At 47.9% G+C, this 21,669-nt stretch overlaps 1 protein-coding gene across 6 annotated transcripts in view; it reads right to left on the bottom strand.

Moving 5' to 3' along the window:
• NDRG3 (NDRG family member 3) overlaps positions 1–21,669 on the bottom strand; it is a 79,107-nt gene that overhangs the window by 17,574 nt on the left and 39,864 nt on the right. For all 6 annotated transcript variants that reach the window (XM_002710820.5, XM_008256033.4, XM_070051876.1 and 3 more), the window contains 5 exons: positions 13,575–13,680; positions 11,829–11,949; positions 8,154–8,216; positions 6,458–6,518; positions 3,912–3,998 (listed from right to left, as the gene is read on the bottom strand). In XM_002710820.5, the coding sequence (XP_002710866.1) occupies positions 3,912–3,998; positions 6,458–6,518; positions 8,154–8,216; positions 11,829–11,949; positions 13,575–13,680 (438 nt within the window). The remainder of the gene's footprint in view (positions 1–3,911; positions 3,999–6,457; positions 6,519–8,153; positions 8,217–11,828; positions 11,950–13,574; positions 13,681–21,669) is intronic.

The raw sequence follows: 21,669 nt of genomic DNA, 5'->3' as shown, positions 1-21,669 counted from the left end.
GTACATTTTGATGAGATGGTGGTTTCAAAGACACATGAGAACCACAGTCAGAAGAAAACTAGGTCTCCCTTCCAGGTAATGATAGTGCCTCCTGTGAAACAGAGGCTAGAAGAGATGCTGACATTTCTTCTTTGAAAACTTGAGACCCAGAACTTGTGGCTATTTGCTGCATCATTCCTGCCTGTATTTCTGCCTTCATACGAGATGGATGGTTGATAACTCAACTTGTAACACTCTCAAGACATTCCAGAGACAGAACCAAACAATTCTTTCCTCTCTTTCAGTTTTTGCTATCTTCATTTCAGAAAGTGGGGAGAAAAGCTATGATTACAGAATGTTCTTGCATTTTGAGTATTTTGTTCCTAATTCTTCCCATTTCAAATGATGTCTCCAGGTCTATAAAATTATTATAAGTCTGCAGACTATCAGTCTATTTTCAGAAAAACTTCCAAGCTCACATTACATTATTGACTCCCCTTAAGCCTTTTCTCTTGGTTTTATGCTGAACTGGACTCTGACTTGGGTCAGAGGTAAAATACTGAGTTAGGGGTGGGGACAAAGGGATTGAGGAGGGGCCAGCGTTGTGACATAGCAGGTAAAGCCGCTGCCTGCAGTGCTGGAGTCCCATATGGGCACTGGTTCTAGTCCTGGCTGCTCCACTTCCGATCCAGCTCCCTTCTATGACCTGGGAAGGCAGTAGAAGATGGCCCAAGTCCTTGGGCCCCTGCACCCACGTGGGAGACCCAGAAGAAGCTCCTGGCTGTGGTTCTGTGTGGGGAGCAACTGAGACTAGACTAAGTTACTGGAATTAAGACTTATTCTATGCATCTGCTCTCCCACAATATGGCGCTGGGGAGGAGTAAACTTCTACGCAGCTGCCTCTCGCCAATTTGACTGATAAGCTGCAGGAGCTGATCCTGTTCCTGATTGGAGGAGAGCAGCATGCTCGGCGTGTGGGCAGCAGAGTTGGGATTGGTGGAAGAGGACTATAAAGGAGGAGAGAGACAACATGCACAGGGAACATCTGAAGGAACACCTGAGCAGCCCCCGAGAGAGCCGGCCGGCGGTGTGCCGCTCCCCCGCGGAAGCGGGGAAAGTGGCAGGGGGTACTGCCCCTCCACGGAGGTGGAGGGGTCGGCAGCCAACCCGGGAAGGACCAGCAGCAAACCCGGGAAGGGCCGAGCAGACAAAAGAACAACGCAGGGTCCTGTGTCGTTCCTCCGCGAATGGGGGAGCGACAGTTCAGTGCAGCTCTGGCCATTGTGGCCAATTGGGGAGTGAACCAGCAGATGGAAGACCTCTCTCCTCTCTCTCTCTCTCTGCCTCTCCTCTCTGTGTAACTCTGACTTTCAGATAAGCTAAATAAATCTTAAGGAGTGAGGAAGATAGACATATAGACGTGGGCAGACCAGGATCATATAATTCCAGAAAGACTAAGGAAGATAGAAGTCCTCTAATTCTTTTTTAAACATCTGTAGAGAGACACAGAGCTCCTCTCTGACAGTTCACCCCCTAAAGGCCCACAATGGCAGGTGCTCAGTTAGGCTGAGGCTGGGAGCTGAGAACTCAATAGAGGCCTCCTGCATAGGTGGCAGGAATCCAAGTACTTGAGCCTCACCTACTGCCTTCCAGGGTGCACATTAGTAGGAAGCTGGAATTAGGAGTGCAAACAGAGCTTGAATTCAGGGACTCTGAGATGCAATGGCAACATCCCAACTGCTAGGCCAAATGCTTCCCCAATCATCTTTATACGGGTTATGAGTTATCCACAGCTTATAAATGAAAGGTAATTAGAATTAACAACCACTCTCAACTTCATGTTTGAGTACTCACAAACATTCATAAATGCTCATAAATCTGAAGTTTTATAAGCATTATTAGGTTGTTATGTGTTACTGAGAGTACTTAGGCAAGTGTTAATGTTCTCACATACCAGAAAGGCATTATCAATTTTTTTTAGAAGATCTATTTTTATGAGGCTGGTGCTGTGGCATAGACATTTAACCCACTTTGCCACACTGCTGGCTTCCTGAACAGCTTTTGGAGGTCAAATTCGTTCATTTTCCAGGTAGCAGATCTCAACCACCCCCAAAATTTTGGGACCAATAGCACAGATAACCTGTGCTATTCATTCATTATTCAACTTCATTTATTAAGAATAAAAGTGGTTGGTGCCACAGCTCAATAGGCTAATCCTCCACCTGTGGCGCCGGCACCCCGGGTTCTAGTCCTGGTGGGCACCCCGGGTTCTAGTCCTGGTCGCTTCTCTTCCTGTCCAGTTCTCTGCTGTGGCCTGGGAAGGCAGTGGAGGATGGCCCAAGTGCTTGGGCCCTGCACCCGCATGGGAGACCAGGAGAAGCACCTGGCTCCTGGCTTCAGATCAGCGCGGTGCACCGGCCGCAGCAGCCATTGAGGGGTGAACCAACGGAAAAGGAAGACCTTTCTCTCTGTCTCTCTCTCTCACTGTCCACTCTGCCTGTCAAAAGAAAAAAAGAAAAAAAGTATGGGGGCTAGTGTGATGGTGCACCAGATTAAACCACCTCCTGCAACACTGGCATCCCATGTGAACACTGGTTCAAGTCCTAGCTGCTCCACTTCTGATCCGGCCACCAGCTAATGCACCTGAGAAAGCAGTGGAGGATGGCTCCAGTACTTGGGTCACTACCCCCACAGGGGAGACCAGATGGGGTTCCAGGCTCCTAGCTTCAGCTTGGTCTAGCCCCGGCTGCTTTGGCCATTTGGAGAGTGATCCAGCAGATGGAACTCTCTCTCTGTAACTCTTTCAAATAAATAAATTAAATCTTTTTTAAAAAACAAAAAGAATAAAAATGAAAACCACAGACCAGGGACAGACATTTGAGATACATATACCCAGCAAAGGATGCATACACAGTGCATCTTTTTAAAACAAGGATGGATGGGGAGTGGACAAAGAGTTGAACAGGCACCTCACAGAGGATATTCAAGAACAAGTGCTTGGGGCTGGTGCTGTGTTGTAGTAGGTAAAGCCACTGCCTGCAGTGCCTGCATCCCATAGGGGCGCCGGTTCAAGTCCTGGCTGCTCCACTTCCAATCCAGCTCTCTACTATGGCCTGGGAAGGCAGTAGAAGATAGCCCAAGTGCTTGGGCCCCTGCACCTGCGTGGGAGACCTGGAAGAAGCTCCTGGCTCCTGGCTTTAGGTTGGCCTAGTTCAGGCCATTACGGCCATTTGGGGAGTGAACTAGAGGATGGAAGATCTCGCTTTCTCGCTCTCTCTCTGCCTTTGCCTCTCTGTAGCTCTGCTTTTCAAATGAATAAATTAATCTTTTTTTTTTAAAAAGATGCCTGCATCTCATATTGGACCACTGGGTTTAATATTCGCCTCAGGCTCCTGACTGAGGGAGACAGTGGTGATGGCCAAGTAATTGGGTCCCTAGCACCCATGTAGAAGACCTGTCCCGAGCTGCTGTCTCCCAACTTTGGAAGTGCACTAGCAGATGGAAGCTCACTCTTGTCTCTCTGCCAATCAAAGATAAACAAAAAGTAAAGCCTAGAAAAAAAAAAAAGAACTACTGTTAGATATGTTGTTGAATCTCAGAAACACAATGATGAATTAAAGAAGTTAGACACAAAAGAATACATAAGGTCTGATTCTAGTTATATGATGTTTAACAACAGGGAAAATCAATCTGAGGTGAGGGAAGTAAGAATAAGGTTATTTCAGAGAAGGACGGGAAATATCAACCAGGGAAAGGCACAAGGGGAATCTCTAGGGTGTGGGAAACAACAGATGGAGTGGTGGTTTTTAACCTGTAAATATCTGCCAAGTTTTTGCCCTTAACTGCATATATACTCCAAAGAATAAACAAATTAAGCTGTTTTGAGCAGGGAACAGGAGACGGGCCGAGGGAAGCTTGCATCTGAGACTTACTTTGGAAGCTGCCCAGTCAATCCAGCCTTTTGCGCAAGGGTCCACGTTAATGAGCACAAGGCCTTCCACGAGCTCTGGATGACTGAGCTGAAAGGTGAGACAGAAAACAGAATGAGCGTTTCGCTCTGGTCACCTGCTCAATCAGGCATCTGGTTCCCAGCAAGGCCTCTGCAGTTTTTTTCTGAAACCACATCACTGGGTGCTGCCATTCCAGGAGACATCAATTACAAGAAAAAGATCCCGAAACAGAAGAGTTTCCATGAAAACTCAGAACTTTCTAGCTTACTTCCTTGCCAATTACCCTGATTAGGCTCACTGCAGAAAGCAGAATCAGAAAAAACAGGAAATAAAATATTATTATCTTACCACACATCAACCCTGTTAATATTTTGTACATTTCCTTCCTAGTTCTTTCCTATGTCTATGACAAACTTGATGTGAAACTACATACAAACTTTTTTGCTAATTATAGTATATACAAATTTTATACATTATTACGAATGCTCTCTTTAAAAAAGGTTCATTTGTTGGGGCTGGCACTGTGGTGTAATGGGTAAGGCCACCGCCTGCAGTGCTGGCATCCCATTTGGGCGCTGGTTCGACTCCCAGTTGCTCCACTTCCAATCCAGCTCTCTCCTATGGCCTGGGAACGCAGTGGAAGAAGGTCCAAGACCTTGGGCTCCTGTACCTGCATGGGAGCCTGGAAGAAGCTCTTTGTTTCAGATCAGCCCAGTTATAGCCATTGCAGCTGACTGGGGAGTGAGCCAGCAGATGGAAGACCTCTCTCTCTCTCTTTCTCTCTGCCTCTCTATAACTCTGCCTTTCAAGTAAATAAATCATTTTTGTAAAAAAAAAAAAGACTCATTTGTTTACTTATTTCAAAGGTGGAGTGACAGAGAGAAGATCCTCCCTCCATCTACTGCTTCACTCCCCAAATGCCCACAAAAGCCAGAGCTGGGGCAGGCTGATGCCAGGAGCCAGCAACTCCATTTGGGTCTCCTACATGGGTGGCAGAGGCCCAAGAATTGGGTCATCTTCCACTGCTTTCCCAAATGCATTAGTAGGGTGCTGGATAGGAAGTAGAGCAGGTAGGACTTGAACCAGTGCCACATGGATGCAGGGATCGTGGTCAGCAGCTTAGCCTGCAGCGCCACAACACTAGCCCCAACCGATCCCATTTAATTTTTTTGTAAAAGATTTTTTTTTTACTCAAGAGGCAAAGTTACAGAGAGATGGAGAGGCAGAGAGAGAGGTCTTTCATCCACTGGTTCACTCCCCAAATAGCCACATGGCTGGGGCTGGGCTAGCCAAAATCAGGAGCCAAGAGCTTCTTGGCGGTGCCATGGCTCACTAGGCTAATCCTCTGCCTGTGGCACCAGCACCCCGGGTTCTAGTCCCGGTTGGGGTGCCAGATTCTGTCCTAGTTGCTCCTCCTCCAGGCCAGCTCTCTGCTGTGGCCCGGGAAGGCAGTGGAGGATGGCTCAAGTGCTTGGGCCCTGCACCCACATGGGAGACCAGGAGGAAGCGCCTGGCTCCTGGCTTCAGATTGGCACAGCGCGCCTGCTGCAGCGGCCATTTGAGGGGTGAACCAAAGGAAGGAAGACTTTTTCTCTGTCTCTCTTTCTCACTGTCTAACTCTGCCTGTCAAAAAAAAAAAGAGCTTCTTCTTGATCTCCCATGTTGGTTCAGCAGCCCAAGCACTTGGGCCATCTTCCATTGCTTTCCCAGGCCATCAGCTGGGAGCTGGATTGGAAGTGGAGCAGCTGAGTCTCAAACCAGCGCCCATACGGGATGCTGGTGCTGCAGGCAGATGTTTAAGCTACTATGCCATAGTGCCAGCCCTCCTACTTAATTTGAAAAAAAAAAAAAAAAAAAAAATTTTATTTTATGTGAAGGCATCCCAAGTAGTGGTTCAACCACTAAGCCCAACACATTCCCGCAAACTTACTACACGGATTTTCATCAAAAACTATAACCTACTTACTTTTTATTTTTTTATTTTTATTTTTTTTGACAGGCAGAGTGGACAGAGAGAGAGAGAGACAGAGAGAAAGGTCTTCCTTTGCCGTTGGTTCACCCTCCAATGGCTGCCACGGCCGGCGCACTGCGGCCGGTGCACTGCGCTGATCCGATGGCAGGAACCAGGAACCAGGTGCTTTTCCTGGTCTCCCATGGGGTGCAGGGCCCAAGCACCTGGACCATCCTCCACTGCACTCCCTGGCCACAGCAGAGGGCTGGCCTGGAAGAGGAGCAACCGGGACAGAATCCGGCGCCCCGACCGGGACTAGAACCCGGTGTGCCAGCGCCGCTAGGCGGAGGATTAGCCTACTGAGCCGCGGCGCCGGCCCTTACTTACTTTTTATTGACAACATTCTGCCTTCATTTGTGGTTTTTTGAGTACCAAAAGTACAAAGCAAGGTTTTGTGAAAAACTTCTATCTGGAACTCAAAGAATTTACAGAAAAAATTGACATAAGACCCAGAATCATGCCTGAACGTCTCGTTTCGCAGTAGTAACGCGAGTCAGGTACCTCCTCCACTACTTACTGCAAATCTGCTGAGGATGTAAGCTCCGGCTCCAACTCCAATCCCAATGATGCTTTTCAGGCTGCGAATGGGACATGGACAATCGACAGAGTCAGCTTCATGGGTGCACAGCATTGTATGACAAAAGAAAATGCAATCTGGGTTCATGTCCTGGCTCTGACATTTACTACTTGTGAGAAACAGGGCAAAGTTGGATACCACTTCTTTCCTTCAAGTTGGTCTGAATGGTAGACAAGACTGAAACCTGGGCGCCACCCTCATGTCCCCTCGACTCAGTGACCCAGTCGTCAGCAGTCCTGCGGCGCTCACATCCAGAACACTTCCATTTTTTCCCACCTACTTCCATTTGTCCCTTGGCAGTAGCCAGTATGAAGTTATCATCATCTCTTGCCAGGACTATAGTTAACAGTTCAACTGTTCTCTCTGCTTTTTTTCCTTACTCTTCTCTCCAAACTATTCCACAAAGAGAATAATCTTTTTAAGAAAATTTAAATGGTCTTATTGCTATACAATTTACACACCTAGAATAGTCATTTTTAAAGAAATAGATGTCATTCCCCTGCTTAAGATCCTTCAATTTCTTTTTTTATACTTAGAATAAAACCACAAATTCTGATATGCTCTGTCAGACCTAAGTAATCTCCGTACTATTTCCTGATTTCGTCCTGCCTTTGCTCCACTTGCTCGTCTGCTTCTGGACTCTGGACATACATAACCACCCTGTCTTCTGGAACCCTCTTGCCCAGGCTGGGCCCCCTGTCTAAGGTCCTTTGTATCCTCCAGGGCTCAGCCAGGATGGCGTATTCTTAGAGGCATTCCCTAACCAGCCTTGCTGTGTAGCTCTTTTTTTCTTTTTTTTTTTTTTTGACAGGCAGAGTGGACAGTGAGAGAGACAGAGACAGAGGTCTTCCTTTTCTGTTGGTTCACCCCGCAATGGCCACTGTGGCCGGTGCACTGCAGCTGGCGCACCACGCTGATTGGAAGCCAGGAGCCAGGTGCTTCTCCTGGTCTCCCATGTGGGTGCAGGGCCCAAGAACCTGGGCCATCCTCCACTGCACTCCCATGCCACAGCAGAGAGCTGGACTGGAAGAGGAGCAACCGGGACAGAATCCAGTGCCCCGACTGGGACTAGAACCTGGGGTGCCGGCGCCACAGGTGGAGGATTAGCCTATTGAGCTGCGGTGCTGGCCTTTTTTTTTTTTTTTTTTGACAGGCAGAGATAGACAGTGAGAGAGACAGAGAGAAAGGTCTTCCTTTTCCATTGTTCACCCCCCCCAGATGGCCACTACGGCTGGCGCGCTGCGCCAATCCGAAACCAGGAACCAGGTGCTCCCTCCTGCCTCCCATGTGGGTGCAGGGCCCAAGCACTTGGGCCATCCTCCACTGCCTTCCCGGGCCACAGCAGAGAGCTGGCCTGGAAGAGGAGCAGCCAGGACAGAATGCAGCACCCCAATCAGGACTAGAACCTGGGGTGCCAGTGCCGCAGGCGGAGGATTAGCCTTGTGAGCCATGGTGCCGGCCGATGTATAGCTCTTGCCCTGTTTACCACAGTGTCCTACCTTCCTCTGATTCTTTGTTTGCTTACTTGCTATTCCCCCACTAATTCCACGAGGATAGTGACTATTCTGTGTTGCTCATGTCATACCCTCTGGAACAGACACAAAGTAGAAAATGAAAGACTCAAGAATGAACCTACCTTAAGTGGGTGAGAACAGGAGGCAGCATTTCAGCCAGCTCATCCATCGTCGGGTACTGGTACCTGAAATACGAGGACACCTCCTGAATTAAAAAGCACCCACAGTTCCAAGTTACTAGAAGGCTGGAGACGGAAAACAGTGTTGGAGGAAAGCACTCCCTTTTATCCCGGGCTCAAAGGCGGAACTGTGCCTGGAAGCGATTGTGGTGTGTTGTGTAACTCTCTACGACGGCCATGCTGAGGAAAAAGTAAAGGAAGCCACATGTTTCTGGGACCAGAGGAAGCCACATGAAAAGAACTGTTAATATGGCTTTTCTCTGAGGCTATTTCCAAATCCCTGACAATCACTTCAGCTGGGGCCCAGGCTCGGGAAATTTCTAGCACTAAGTCAGCTCAGGAGGTGGCTCTTGGTCTACTGTTTATACTTAGCCAGCTAAATGAAAACCAGACGAAGTCTGACTCAACCTAGGAAAACTGATCAAATCTTGGGTTCCTCGGCATGGGCATTTGTTTGTTGTATTTAAGCATAGGATAACAGTTATTTGATTAATTGCTTTTGAATTTGATTCATGATATGAACCATCTGATCAAAACTGGTCAGGGAAGCCCAGGAATGGATCTACAGCAGGAACCCAAGAAAAGCAGGAGCATCCACAGAGGTCACAGAACCAGAGGTGGAAGGGACTGCATAGGGAGCAGGAGCTGCTCCACATCGCACTAAGTCAGCTGGTCTCTGAACACTTCAATGGGTGAAATGCTCTTGAACCATCTGTCTACAAAACAGGTATACTGGACCTAAATATATATATATTTTTTTTGACAGGCAGAGTGGACAGTGAGAGAGAGAGACAGAAAGAAAGGTCTTCCTTTGCCGTTGGTTCACCCTCCAATGGCCGCCGTGGCCGGTGCGCTGCAGCCAGCGCACCGCGCTGATCCGAAGGCAGGAGCCAGGTGCTTCTCCTGGTCTCCCATGGGGTGCAGGGCCCAAGGATTTGGGCCATCCTCCACTGCACTCCCGGGCCATAGCTGAGAGCTGGCCTGGAAGAGGGGCAACTGGGACAGAATCCGGTGCCCCGACCGGGACTAGAACCCGGTGTGCCGGCGCCGCAAGGTGGAGGATTAGCCTAGCCGCGGCGCCGGCCTGGACCTAAATATTTTTTAAAAAAGATTTATTTATTTAAGGGGCCATTGCTGTGGTGCAGCAGATTAAGCCACCACTTGTGATGCTGGAATCCTACACTGAATGCCAGTTCGAGTCCCTGCTCCTCCACTTCTAATCCAGTTCCCTGCTAATGCACCTGGGAAGGCAACAGACTGGGTCCTTGTCATCCAGGTAGGAGACCCAGATGAAATTCCTGGCCCCTAGCTCTGGCCTGGCCCAGATCTGGCTGTTGTGACCATTTAGGGAGTGAACCAGCAAGTGGAAAATCTCTGTGTGCCTCTCCCCATCTCTCTCAAGATCATTCATCTGCTGGTTCACTCCCCAAATGGATGTTATAGCCAGGTCTAGGCCAGACTGAAGCCTGGAGACAGGAATTCTATCTGTGTCTCCCATGTGGATGGGAAGAACCCAAGTACTTGGGCCATCTTCCGCTGTCTTCTCAGGAGCATTCGCAGGAAGCTGGACTGGAAGCGGAGGAGCTGGGACTCAAACTACTGCTCTGATACGGGATGCTGGCATTGCACGTGGTGGCTTACCCTGATGTGCCATAATGCCTGTTCCTGGATCTACATATTGTTGTATGTAAATGGATCACTGGCACTTTGCATTTGAGACATGTAACTTGGAAACAGCCAACAGAGATTTTTTTTCTTTTGAGATCTATTTATTTATTTGAAAGGCACAGTGGGAGAGACAGAGATCTTCAATCCGCTGGTTCACTACCCCAGGGCCTACCAACACCCAGGGCTAGGCCAGACTGAAGCCAGGAGCCAGGAACTCCATCCGGGTCTCTCATGGGGTGGCAGGGGCCCAAGCTGTTGGAACATTATCTGTTGCCTTCCCAGGCACAACAGCAGGGAGGTGGAGCAGCCAGGGCTCACTCAGCACTCGGATATGCAATGCCAGTGTTGCAAGTGGCAGCTTAATCTGCTGTGCCACAACATTGGCCCCTCAACACAGATTTTTGTTTTTATTTTTTTTAAAGATTTATTTATTTTATTTGAAAGTGTTACAGAGAGAAGAGGACACACAAATACACACACACACACACACACACACAGAAAAAGAGAGAGAGCTCTTCCATCTGTTGGTTCACTTCACAAATGGCCACAACAGCCAGGACTGGCTAGGCCAAAGCCAGCATCCTAGAAATCCATCCTGGTCTCCCAAATGGGTACAGGGGCCCAAGTACTTAGGCCATCTTCTGCTGCTTTCCCAGGCACATTAGCAGGGAGCTGGATGGGAAGTGAAACAGCCAAGACTTGAACTGGTGCCCATATGGGATGCTGGCATCACAGGCAGTGGCCTAACCCACTGTGCCACAGCGCCGGCCCTTCAATACAGATCTTGTACCTAGACTTCTCAGGTTGAAGGGTAACCTTAGCCAAGTTACTTAATTTTGTGGGGCCTTAGTTTCCTCACTTGTAGAATGGGACTAACAGTAAAGCTATTATTTGGTTTGTGATGATTATCAGTTAATAGAGGTAGGTGTTTGGTGCAGTGGATAAGACACTGCTTGGTATGCCCACATCCCATAATAATGTGCGTGGGTGTGAGTCCCAGCTCTGTTTCCAATTCCAGCTTCCTGTTACCGTGCATCCTGTGAGGTAGCAGGTGATGGCTCAAGGACTTGGATCCCTACCACTCACATGGGAAGCCCAGACAGAATTCTGGATTCCTGACTTCAGTCTGCCCAGCTCAGCTGTTGTGGGCATTTGCAGGGAGAACCAGCAGATGAGATCAATCTCTCAATCTCTATCTCTGTTTCAAAAAAAAAAAATTTTTTTTAAACGAGCTAATAAATGTAAAGCATTTAAAACAGTATGTGGGACAGCACAGTTCGTGTTAACAATTATGTATCTGCACTGGTTTGTTCCACAGCAGCCATCAGTCAAGGGCAGCTCTCTCCAGTAAACAGTACACCCACAGCATGTGCCCTCTCCAATTCCCAGTGTCTCAGAACAAGCACACTGTCCCGGGCACAGATAGGGAGCCTGTGACTCCACCATGCACAGCAGGCTTGGGATGAAGAGCGTCAAAGCGAGACTACACTTCTGCCTGGCAGGGCAGCCTTTAAGATACACAGATATTCAAATTCTCGACATGGGACTGGGAGTTAAGCATGGAGAGGGGCTCACAGGGAAGCTCAGGGAGATCAGAGTTGAGGGTCAGGTAGCCGGGAGTTTTAGGGAGAGACACAAAAATGCCCGATTTGAAACAGACAAGGGAGGAGACAGATCAGAGTGAGGAGCGAATGTCCCAGACACCTATGTCTTGGATGGCAGGGAGGCCGGTCCCTGCTGTGGAGAGCCATTCTTGGATACGGAAAAGCATGCAGTTTGCCTCAACGGACTGCACCTAAAAGGCCTCTTAGATCAAGGAGGGGAGAAAAGCAGCATGGTGGGTCATTAAGTCTAACCTGGAGGCTGTGATAAAGCACATGCTACTTCTCCCCTGGAGTTCAGTCATTAGCCTCTGGATGTGTCTCCCATAAATCCTGCTCGTGGCCTTACCCTGTTGGGAAAGAGGGTGCACCTTCCTGTTGGCCTGGGGCATCCACGTGACAGACAGCAAAGTGCTGGGTGATCTCTTGCATATCCTCAAAGTTGAAGAATGCATTGAAACAGGACTTATCTACAAGAGCAAAAGCACCCATGAGTCACAGGCACTCCCTTCTCCCGTTCCCTCTTCCTGATGCCCCATTTAATCGCCACTCCACTGAGTGAGGCATCTGAACAATCCCACTGACTCAAGTTGCCCTAAAGGCTGAATGAAACATCCTAACGACTTGAAAACAACTCATTCTCAATTCTGCACAATATCTAAAGTGGAAACCACCCTGCTGATGTTTATTGGCTTCTTGGTGTTGCACAAAATCAGCTTGTACCCATAATGCTCTATTTTCTCATGCATCTTACTCTTCTGTCTGACACAGACCCTGACTGAACCCTAAGTGCCTGGCGAGAGGGAGTGTGTTGAGCTGCTTCCATGACCACATGGGAGTATGCCTCTTGGCAAAATGGCTAGGGGACAGGGAGGGGCTACAGCTTCACCTACCCTCTTGGTGTAACTGCTTAAATCACTCCTCCTACTGAAGCGGCTACAAAAGCTCTAGCACTGTAGACTCAGACCCAGGCCACCTCTGAAATGCAGAACCACGTAAATGAAAACACATATACACAGAGTCCACGTGCCGGTGGCTGGAGCCAGGATTTTATACTACAGGTTGAGAACACTTTACCCAAGATGCTGGGATGAGAAATGTCTCAGATTTTGGAATTTTTTGGATTTTTGAATATTTGCAAATTCATGAGATACCTTACAGATGTAACTAAAGTCTAAACATGATATTCATTATGTTTCATAAACAAGGAGGTTTCAAGAAGTTCATGGAAAAATAGAATTATAAGATAATGCAGAGTGGGTATTTGGCACATGGTGAAGACGCTGCTTGGGACACTGGCACCCCGTATCACAGGTTCGTGTCCCAGCTGCACTCCTAATTCCAGCTTCCTGCTAATGTGCACCCTGAGAGGTAGCAAGGATGGCTCAAGTAGTTGTGTCCCTGCCACCTACATGGGACACGTTGACTGAGTTCCAGTTTTCCACCTTTTTTCTGGTCCAGTCCTGGCTGTCGTGGGCATTTGGGGAGCAAACCAGTGGACAGGTGCTCTCTCAGTTGCTCACTCTCCCTCTCAAATTAAAGAAAGAAAACAAAAGGATGGTGTGGAATTTTCCACCTTTGGCGTCATGTCAGCCCCTACTTTTGGATTTTGGATTTTAGTATTAGGAGCGCACAATCAGGAGCGCACAATCTGTACCATCTAGAGAAGCCCTCTTAAGGTCACTGATGATAGCTATTGTAAGAATACTTTCACTAATTCACTGAAGAGCTAATAACAACGTGAAGTTCAAACTCTGAATTTCCATTATAACCTGAAGCATGAAAACACCAGAATACAGACCTGACTTGAGGAAACCCGAGTTCAACTGTACTTTCTTAATCTGTAAAATCTTCAGTGCTTGAGCAGATGTGACACGAAGGTAAACTATAACTCCAGGATCCCCCAAAACACACTCCCCGGCACACTCCTCAGGGATTTTAACCATACCATGAACAAATGCTTCATCAAAGAGGGAAGGTTAAGGCAGAGATGGGAAAACCTCTGCTCTAGTAAAATACTATTTTTTGTGTTTCTTCAAAATACATGCAAAGATCACAATGAAAAAGAAAGACGTAAAATCAGTTAAATACATACGGTTGAGGCCAATATCATGGTAGGTCAGTATAACTGGTCTGTTTCCCTTTGGCAAGCCTCTGATAGTGACATGGACCATACCATGAGTTGTTTCTATGTCATGTTCCTGTAACGAGAAAACATGAGGTCTCAGCAGAGGGACAAACAAGGTCTCAGGCTGCCACAGTGGCACAACCCCTGCTTTACTACCACTTCCCATATTCAGGGCAAGACACATTAATGAACTACAGGCATACCAGAGAGATGCTACATTACACATAACATTCCCACTTTCTACGCCTTCTAAACAAATAAATAAATGAGAGGAAAAACACATCTTGTCATCCCTAAAGTTTACTTAAGGCATTGTGGCTCAGTAGGTTAAACTGCTGCTTGGGATACCTGTATCTCAATTTAGAGTGCCAATTAGAGTTCTGGCTACTCTGCTTCCAATCCAGTTTCCTGCGAATGTGCTTGGAAGAAAGCGAATGATGGACCAACTACTTGAGTCCCTGCCACCCATGTGGGAGACCCAGATGGAGTTCCTGGCTTCTGGCCTTGACCTGGACAGGCATCTGGGGAGTGAACCAGTAGATGGATGGAAGATCTCTCTCTCTCTTCTTCCCTCTGAAACTCTGCTTTTCAAATAAATAAATAAATGATAAAAAAAAAAAAATGGGGCCAGCATCATGGTATAGTAGGTTAAGCTGCCTCCTGTGACACTGGCATCCCTTATGGGTGCCAATTCAAGTTCCAGCTGCTCCATTTCCAATCTAGCGCCCAGCTAATATGCCTGGGAAAGCAGCAGAAAGAAGCCACCCACATGGGAGACCCAGATGAAGGTCCTGAATTTGGCCCTGGCCCAGTTCCAGCCACTGCACATTTGAGGAATGAGCTAACAAATGGAAGACCTCTCTCTCTGTCTCTCCCTCTCTCAAAACTCTGGCTTCCAAATAAATAAATAAATCTTAAAAGTCAAGGAAGTCAGAGATCCATTGATAATACATTTGTAACTGGCTATGGAAAGATCAGGAAGTTGGGTAAGGAGCCAGGTAAGATTTGAGGGAAGAAAAATTGAGGGACCAGCATTGTGATGTAGTGGGTAAAGCCGCCACCTCTAGTGCCAGCATACCATATAGGCGCCTGTTCAAGTCCCGGGTGCTCCACTTCCCATCCAGCTCTCTGCTATGGCCTGGGAAAGCAGTAAAAGATGGTGCAAGTCTTTGGGCCCCTGCACCCGTGTGGGAGACCGGAATAAGCTCCTGACTCCTGGATTCAGATCGGCCCAGATCTTGCCACTGCAGGCATTTGGGGAGTGAATCAGCAGATGGAAGACTTCCATCTCTCTCTCTCTGTCTGCCTCTGCCTCTCTGTAACTCTCTGCCTTTCAAATAAATAAATAAATCTTAAAAAAAAATTAAGGAAACAGAAGATACCAAGTAATTACTAGGTAAAAAAGAGGCTCTGGGGGCAGGCATTTGGCACAGCAGTTAAGACACAGCTTGAGGCCGGCGCCGTGGCTCACTAGGCTAATCCTCCGCCTAGCGGCGCCGGCACACCGGGTTCTAGTCCCGGTTGGGGCGCCGGATTCTGTCCCGGTTGCCCCTCTTCCAGGCCAGCTCTCTGCTGTGGCCAGGGAGTGCAGTGGAGGATGGCCCAGGTGCTTGGGCCCTGCACCCCATGGGAGACCAGGAAAAGCACCTGGCTCCTGGCTCCTGCCATCGGATCAGCGCGGTGCGCTGGCCGCAGCGCGCCGGCCGCGGCGGCCATTGGAGGGTGAACCAACGGCAAAGGAAGACCTTTCTCTCTGTCTCTCTCTCTCACTGTCCACTCTGCCTGTCAAAAAAAAAAAAAAAAAAAAAAAGACACAGCTTGAGACAGCTGGGTTTGAGTCCTAGACCCACTTCTGATTCCAGCTTTCTGCTGATATACACCATGGAAGGCAGGAGGTAAAGGCTCAATCCTTGTGTCTCTGCTACCCTATGGGGGAAGCCTGGACTGGGTTCCCAGCTCCTGGATTTGACCTGGCCCAGCCCTGGTTGTTTAGGCATTTGGGGAGTGACCTAGCCAATGGAAGATCTTGCTTTGCCTGTATCTGTATCTCTGCCTTTCAACTAAAATAAAATAAATAGAAACTTTAAAGAGAGAGAGACTTCAAACCTTGTGAATTCAGCTACTGATGACTTCAGTAAGCCCCTAGGAGTGCATCTGTCTAGGGTCTCTCCCCTCTCCTGGGAGCTGGCCCTCTGCGTCATCCTCATGGTACAGGACTGGCCCTCAACTGCAGTTTGCAGAACATCACCCTGTCGCCACAGCTGGAGGCAGGCAGGCATCGGGCCCTGCTGGGCCAGCGTCCTTCTCTAGGAATTTATAATTGGAATAATCAAATTCTATAACAGACCTGGCTCTCTCTCTTTTTTTAAAGTTTATTTATTTTATTTCAAAGTCACTCTTAGAAGCAGAGAGAGAGAGAAAAAAAATCTTCCATCTGTTGGTTCACTCCTCAAATGACCACAACAGCCAGGGCTGGGCCAGGCCAAAGCCAGGAACCAGGAGCCAGGAGCCAGGAGCCAGGAGCTACATCCGGGTCTCCCAGGTGGGTGCAGGGGCCCAAGGAGTTGGAACATCTTCCACTGCTTTCCCAGGCACATTAGCAGGGAGCTGGATCAGAAGTGGGGCAGCCGGGTTTTGAAACAGCACCCACATGGGATGCTGGCATCGCAGGCATGGCTTAACCCACTATACCACGCCGGCCCCGCGATTCTTCTCTTAAAGAGAGAAGTAAACTTGGGATCTTTTAGCAGGCATTTCTACTACAATAATTTCTGGTTCTGGCTATGTATGTTTTTAACTTCTAAAACACCCCTGACTGCCTCTGGTTTAAGCTGTACTAGGCAGATTTGTTCCCTTATACCCCAAAACTAGGCAGGGAAAAATATGCTGTACTCAGAGCAGAGCTCAGGAACTGAATAAAGTCAGAGTTGCTGAGTGGCTGAGGCAGAGAATGATTGGGCAGAAAATAAAAGGCCTATAGAAAAGTTAACTGAAATGTATTCTGGTTTTCTTCAACTTTGATATTCTCAAAAGTAAGAAATTATCATGCCTACTCTAGTGAATTCCTGCTGACAAACTCCACCCCTGTCTCAAAGTCTTCTATTAAGTTAGACAAGATTAACTCTGTCAGTAAGAATCCCAACCGAGGCAAAGGGCCTCTAACTTAACTTCCTATCTAATAATGAACCTCTCTGGAGCTTTGGCTGCTCTGCTGTTAGGCTAATTGGACACCAGCAGATCTCAAATCACAGGTCCCAGGCTGGTACAGAGAGGTATCTCTATCAAATAAAACTATCTGTGACTCAGTTCTCTACTGCTGTTACCTCTTACTCATTCAAGCTAATTCAAAGGACTGAAAGAAGGAAATAAGAAATGGAAGACGAGGCAGCATCTAGTCTAGTGGTGAAGGCACTGACACCCCACTCAGAGTGCCTGGGTTCAATTCCTGGCTTCAGCGCAGTACCCCAAGCAGCAGTGATGGCTCAGGTGGCTGGGTTCCTGCTGCCCACACGGGAGACCTGGATTGTGGAGGGGACCCAATGGCCAGGAGACTGCAGGGAGGGAGATGCTGCCAACTCCTCTGCTTTAGTCCACTGTCATCTGTTTTATAGGCCCTCCCTTCAGTTACCTCACCACCACCCACCTTTAGCCCTAGCTCAGCCCTGGAAATTTAAGGAGTGAAGCAGAGATCTCCGTCTCTGCTTCTCAAAAAAATAAACAAAAATAAAAAAAAGTAATGAAGCAAGTATAGAGTTGGGTTTTAGGAGCTGGTCATTAAATAAATTATAGAGTTAAGATAAGAGGAATATAAGGAAATAAATCCCTATAATTGTATGAGCATTTCTCTTTTAGTAATGTCAGACTTACAGGACTCTGACCACTGGTTCATCTATTAACTTCTATCTATACTCCAGACCTCGTATTGAGCTTTGGGGAGGAAACAGTAAACCAGAGAGATGTGATCCCTGCTTCTACAGAGATGATGTTCAGCTGGAGATACACACACACACACACACACACACACACACAGTGTGCTGTGAAAGAAAAATTAAGACAGACCTGAACTTCACTAAGCAGTCTGGAAAGTGCACATTAAGTCCAATGAGATGCTACTCCACGCACACCAGACAGCAAAAATTCAGTCAGATAACGCCAAGTGTTGGCCAGGACACTGATGAACAAGAACTCACACACGACGTTGACAGGCATGTAAGCTGAAACAACTACCCTGAAAACAATTTAGTTATTCCTGGTAAAGTTAAGACGTGCCTACCCTATAGCAATTTTACTAAGAAATTCTCAAATATGGTCACATGCACACAGAAAGACGTGCACACAGAAGTACATTTCAGTCAACAGCCCAAATGGTTATCATCAGGAAAACTGGTAAATGAATTATTACTTACTCATGATGAAAGACAAAAAATGAATGAATTAGAAGTATAAGCATTAATACAATGCTTTAAAAACACAAAGCTAAGTAAAAGAGCAAGATGCAGAAACATGTATGCAATATACTATTTTTTTTTTAAAGATTTACTTATTTATTTGAAAGGCAGAGTTACAGAGGGGCAAACACACACACACAGATAGGTCTTCCATCCACTGGATCACTCCCTAGATGGCCGCAACAGCCGGAGCTGTGCTGATCTGAAGCCAGGAGCCAGGAGCCACCTCTGGTCTTCACCTCTGGGTTTTCCACATGGGTAAAGCGGCCCAGAGACTTGAGCCATCCTCCACTGCCTTCCCAGGCCACAGCAGAAAGCTGGATTCGAAGTGGAGCAGCCAGGCCTCGAACCGGCGCCCACATGGGATGCTGGCACTGTGGGCAGTGGCCTCACCCACTATGCCACAGCGCCGTCCCCGCAATATACTATTGATGCTGATTTTTAAATTTAATTTTATTTATTTTTTAGTTTTTAAAATTTATTTATTTGAGAGGTAGAGTTACAGAGAGTGAGAGAGACAGAGAGAGAGAGGCCTTCCCTCCATTGGTTCACTCCCCAAATGGCCACAACGGCCAGAGCTATGCCGATCTGAAGCCAGGAGCCAGGTGCCTCCTCCTGGTCTCCCATGTGGTTGCAGGAGCCCAAAGACTTGCGCCATTCTCCACTGCTTTCCCAGGTCATAGCAGAGAGCTGGATTGGAAGAAGAGCAGCTGGGACCAGAACTGGGGCCCATATGAGATGACGGCACCTCAGGCAGAAGATTAACCTACTGTGCTATGGCGCCAGCACGGATTTTTTATTTTTAAAAGATTGATTTTACTTATATGAAAGACAGAATGACAATGCTGGGGAGGGGGGAGTCCTTCATCTGCTGGCTCATTTCCCAAATGGCTGCAATGGCTGGGGCTGGTCCAGGCCAAAACCAGGTATCCAGAACTCCTTCCACTCCAACATGGGTAGCCAGGGTCCAAGCACTTGGGCCTTGATCTGCTGCCTTCCCATGAGCATCAACAGGGCGATGGACTGCAAAGGGAGCAGGTGGGACTCAATCTGGCCCTACGATATGGTATGCTGGCGTCGCAAGTGGTGCCTTAACCCATGATGCCACCACACCAGCGCTTCATGCCAATTTCTTTTTTAAAGAATACATTGTTCTTTATTTATTTATTTGACAGATAGAGTTAGACAGTGAGGGAGAGAGACAGAGAGAAAGGTCTTCCTTCTGTTGGTTCACCCCACCAAATGGCCACCACGGCCAGAGCTAAGCCAATCCGAAGCCAGGAGCCAGGTGCTTCCTTCTGGTCTCCCATGTGGGTGCAGGGCTCAAGCACTTGGGCCATCCTCCACTGCCTTTCCGGGCCACAGCAGAGAGCTGGACTGGAAGAGGAGCAACCAGGACTAGAACCCGGCGCACACATGGGATGCTGGCGCCGCAGGCGAAGGATCAAGCAAGTGAGCCACAGCACCGGCCCCCCTTTATGCCAATTTTTAAAAAGCAACACAACAGACTGTGTTGACAAACATGTATTTCAAGTGTAAGAACAAAGAGGAGAAGGAATGTACACTGGTTTTGGGGATGGATTCTGAAAGGGAACCCAAGGAGGCTTCAGCGTCTGTTTACACTGGTTTCTTGAGTGAGAAAGAATAGAGGGAGAGAGAAGGAGAACGGTTTTCTGGGTGACCCTACTGGAGACCCTAGTTCAAGAGAGTGTCCAACACCTTGTGACCTCAACAACCTGTATGCTGGAGCTTCATTCTGTCATATTTAGACCCCAGTTAGAGTCCTGCTTAATATTCCAGCTTAGCTTCAGCTCTACTACCAAGAACTGAGGGAAATACAAGATTATACTTTGGACCCAAGATAGCTCCAAGGCCAGGTAACTGACAGTGACTCTGCCTGTGTGTGCATGTGTGTGGTGTGTACAGCAGGGTAGATAGGGGGTTGTCAGGGAAGGTCCAGAGATGGATGATGAAAAGGAAGACAGAATAGTTGGAATAAAAGAGAACATTTTAAAGAAGATGAGGGAATCAGGCAAGGTCACTACTTTTTCATAATTTTGTAATCTAGATGAAATTCAGACCTAAATTGGCTGCTTTCAAAATCTCAATTTTTCAGGAGATCTCAGTTCCCACCTAAGTGTAACATGTCCTCAAACCATGTAAGAAACAAGGTTATCAATGCACCAAGGGGCCTAGGCCTTGTTCATTGTCCTCCCTGGAGCAGCTCTTAGTGTCAATGTCTCAAAAGCTCCTCTTCATTTTCAAAGTAGTGAAGGCAAACGTTCTTATGGCAATAAAGAAGGAAGAGATGGGAGGCAGTCACAATCAGGGGCACTCGTGTACACATCCTCCGTGACTCTGTGTATGAACTGACTGAACGAGACTCCACAGGGAGAGGGGCTGCAGAGACCTGGCTGCGGAGGTGACCCAACGTCAGGCCACTGCAGCAGGGAGGTGCTGCAGTCCTCTGCTTTAGTCCACTGACATCTGTTCCATAGGCTCTCTCTTGAGTTATCTCACTCCGACTCTGCATTCTGGAGGGGACACACACAATGAGAGCCTCTGCTCAAAGGGCACAGCCCAAGGGAGCATTTCACAGCTCTGGACACAGATTTTCCCCCCAGCACCAATTATTTGCCATCTGCAAAGCTACCTTAGGTACTTTATTCTCCAGTCCTATGAAACAACTGAAAGGATACAGGGCTGACATATGAAAGATATGAAAGACGTAGTCTTTTTAAGAATTTAGGTTAAAGGGATGAGTGTCTGGTACAGTGGTTAAGATGCTAGTTAGGGTGCGGGTGCTGTGGCCCAGAGGGTTAAGCCACCACTTGCAATGCTGGCACCCCATCTCGGGGTGTCAGTTCCGAGTTCTGGCTACACCACTTCCAATGCAGCTCCCTGCTAATGTGCCTGGGAGAGCAGCAGAGGATGGCCCAAGTGCTTTGGAGCCATCTGTGTGAGGACTGATGGATCTCAGGGCTTCTAGATTCTGCCAAAAACAGCCATCAGCTGTTGTAAACATCTGATGAGTCAATCAGTATATGGAAGATGCTCTCTCTCTTTATCTCTGTCATTCTACTCTTCAAATAAATAAATAAATAAATCTTAAAAAGATGCCACTTCGAGGACACCTGCATTCCATGCGGTGCCTGGGCTTGAGTCCCAGCTCCGCCTCCAATCCCAGCTTCCTGCTGATGTGCACCCTGAGTGGCAGCAGGTGTCGGCTCAAGTACTTGGATCCCTGCCACTCACATGAGAGACCCAGACTGAGTCCAGCTTCTGGCTTCAGCCTGATCCACCCCCAGCTATTGTGAACATTTTGGAAGTAAACCAGTAGATGGAAAATCTCTCTCTCTCTCTCAAATAAAAATGAATAAAAATTTAAAAAATGATGTAGTGGGGTCAGTACTGTGGAGTAGAGGGTAAAGCTGCTGCCTGAAATGCCGGCATCCCATATGGGCACCGGTTCGAGTCCTGGCTGCTCCACTTTCCATCCAGCTCTCTGCTATGGCCTGGGAAAGCAGTAGAAGATGGCCCAAGTCTTTGGGCCCCTAAACCCGTGTGGGAGACCTGGAAGAAGCTCCTGGCTCCTGGCTTTGGACATCTGGGGA

Source organism: Oryctolagus cuniculus, chromosome 11, assembly GCF_964237555.1.
Source record: "Oryctolagus cuniculus chromosome 11, mOryCun1.1, whole genome shotgun sequence".
Lineage (NCBI taxonomy): Eukaryota > Metazoa > Chordata > Mammalia > Lagomorpha > Leporidae > Oryctolagus > Oryctolagus cuniculus.
The sequence above is the reverse complement of the archived record's forward strand: the minus strand, read 5'-3'. Positions and strand labels throughout refer to the sequence as shown.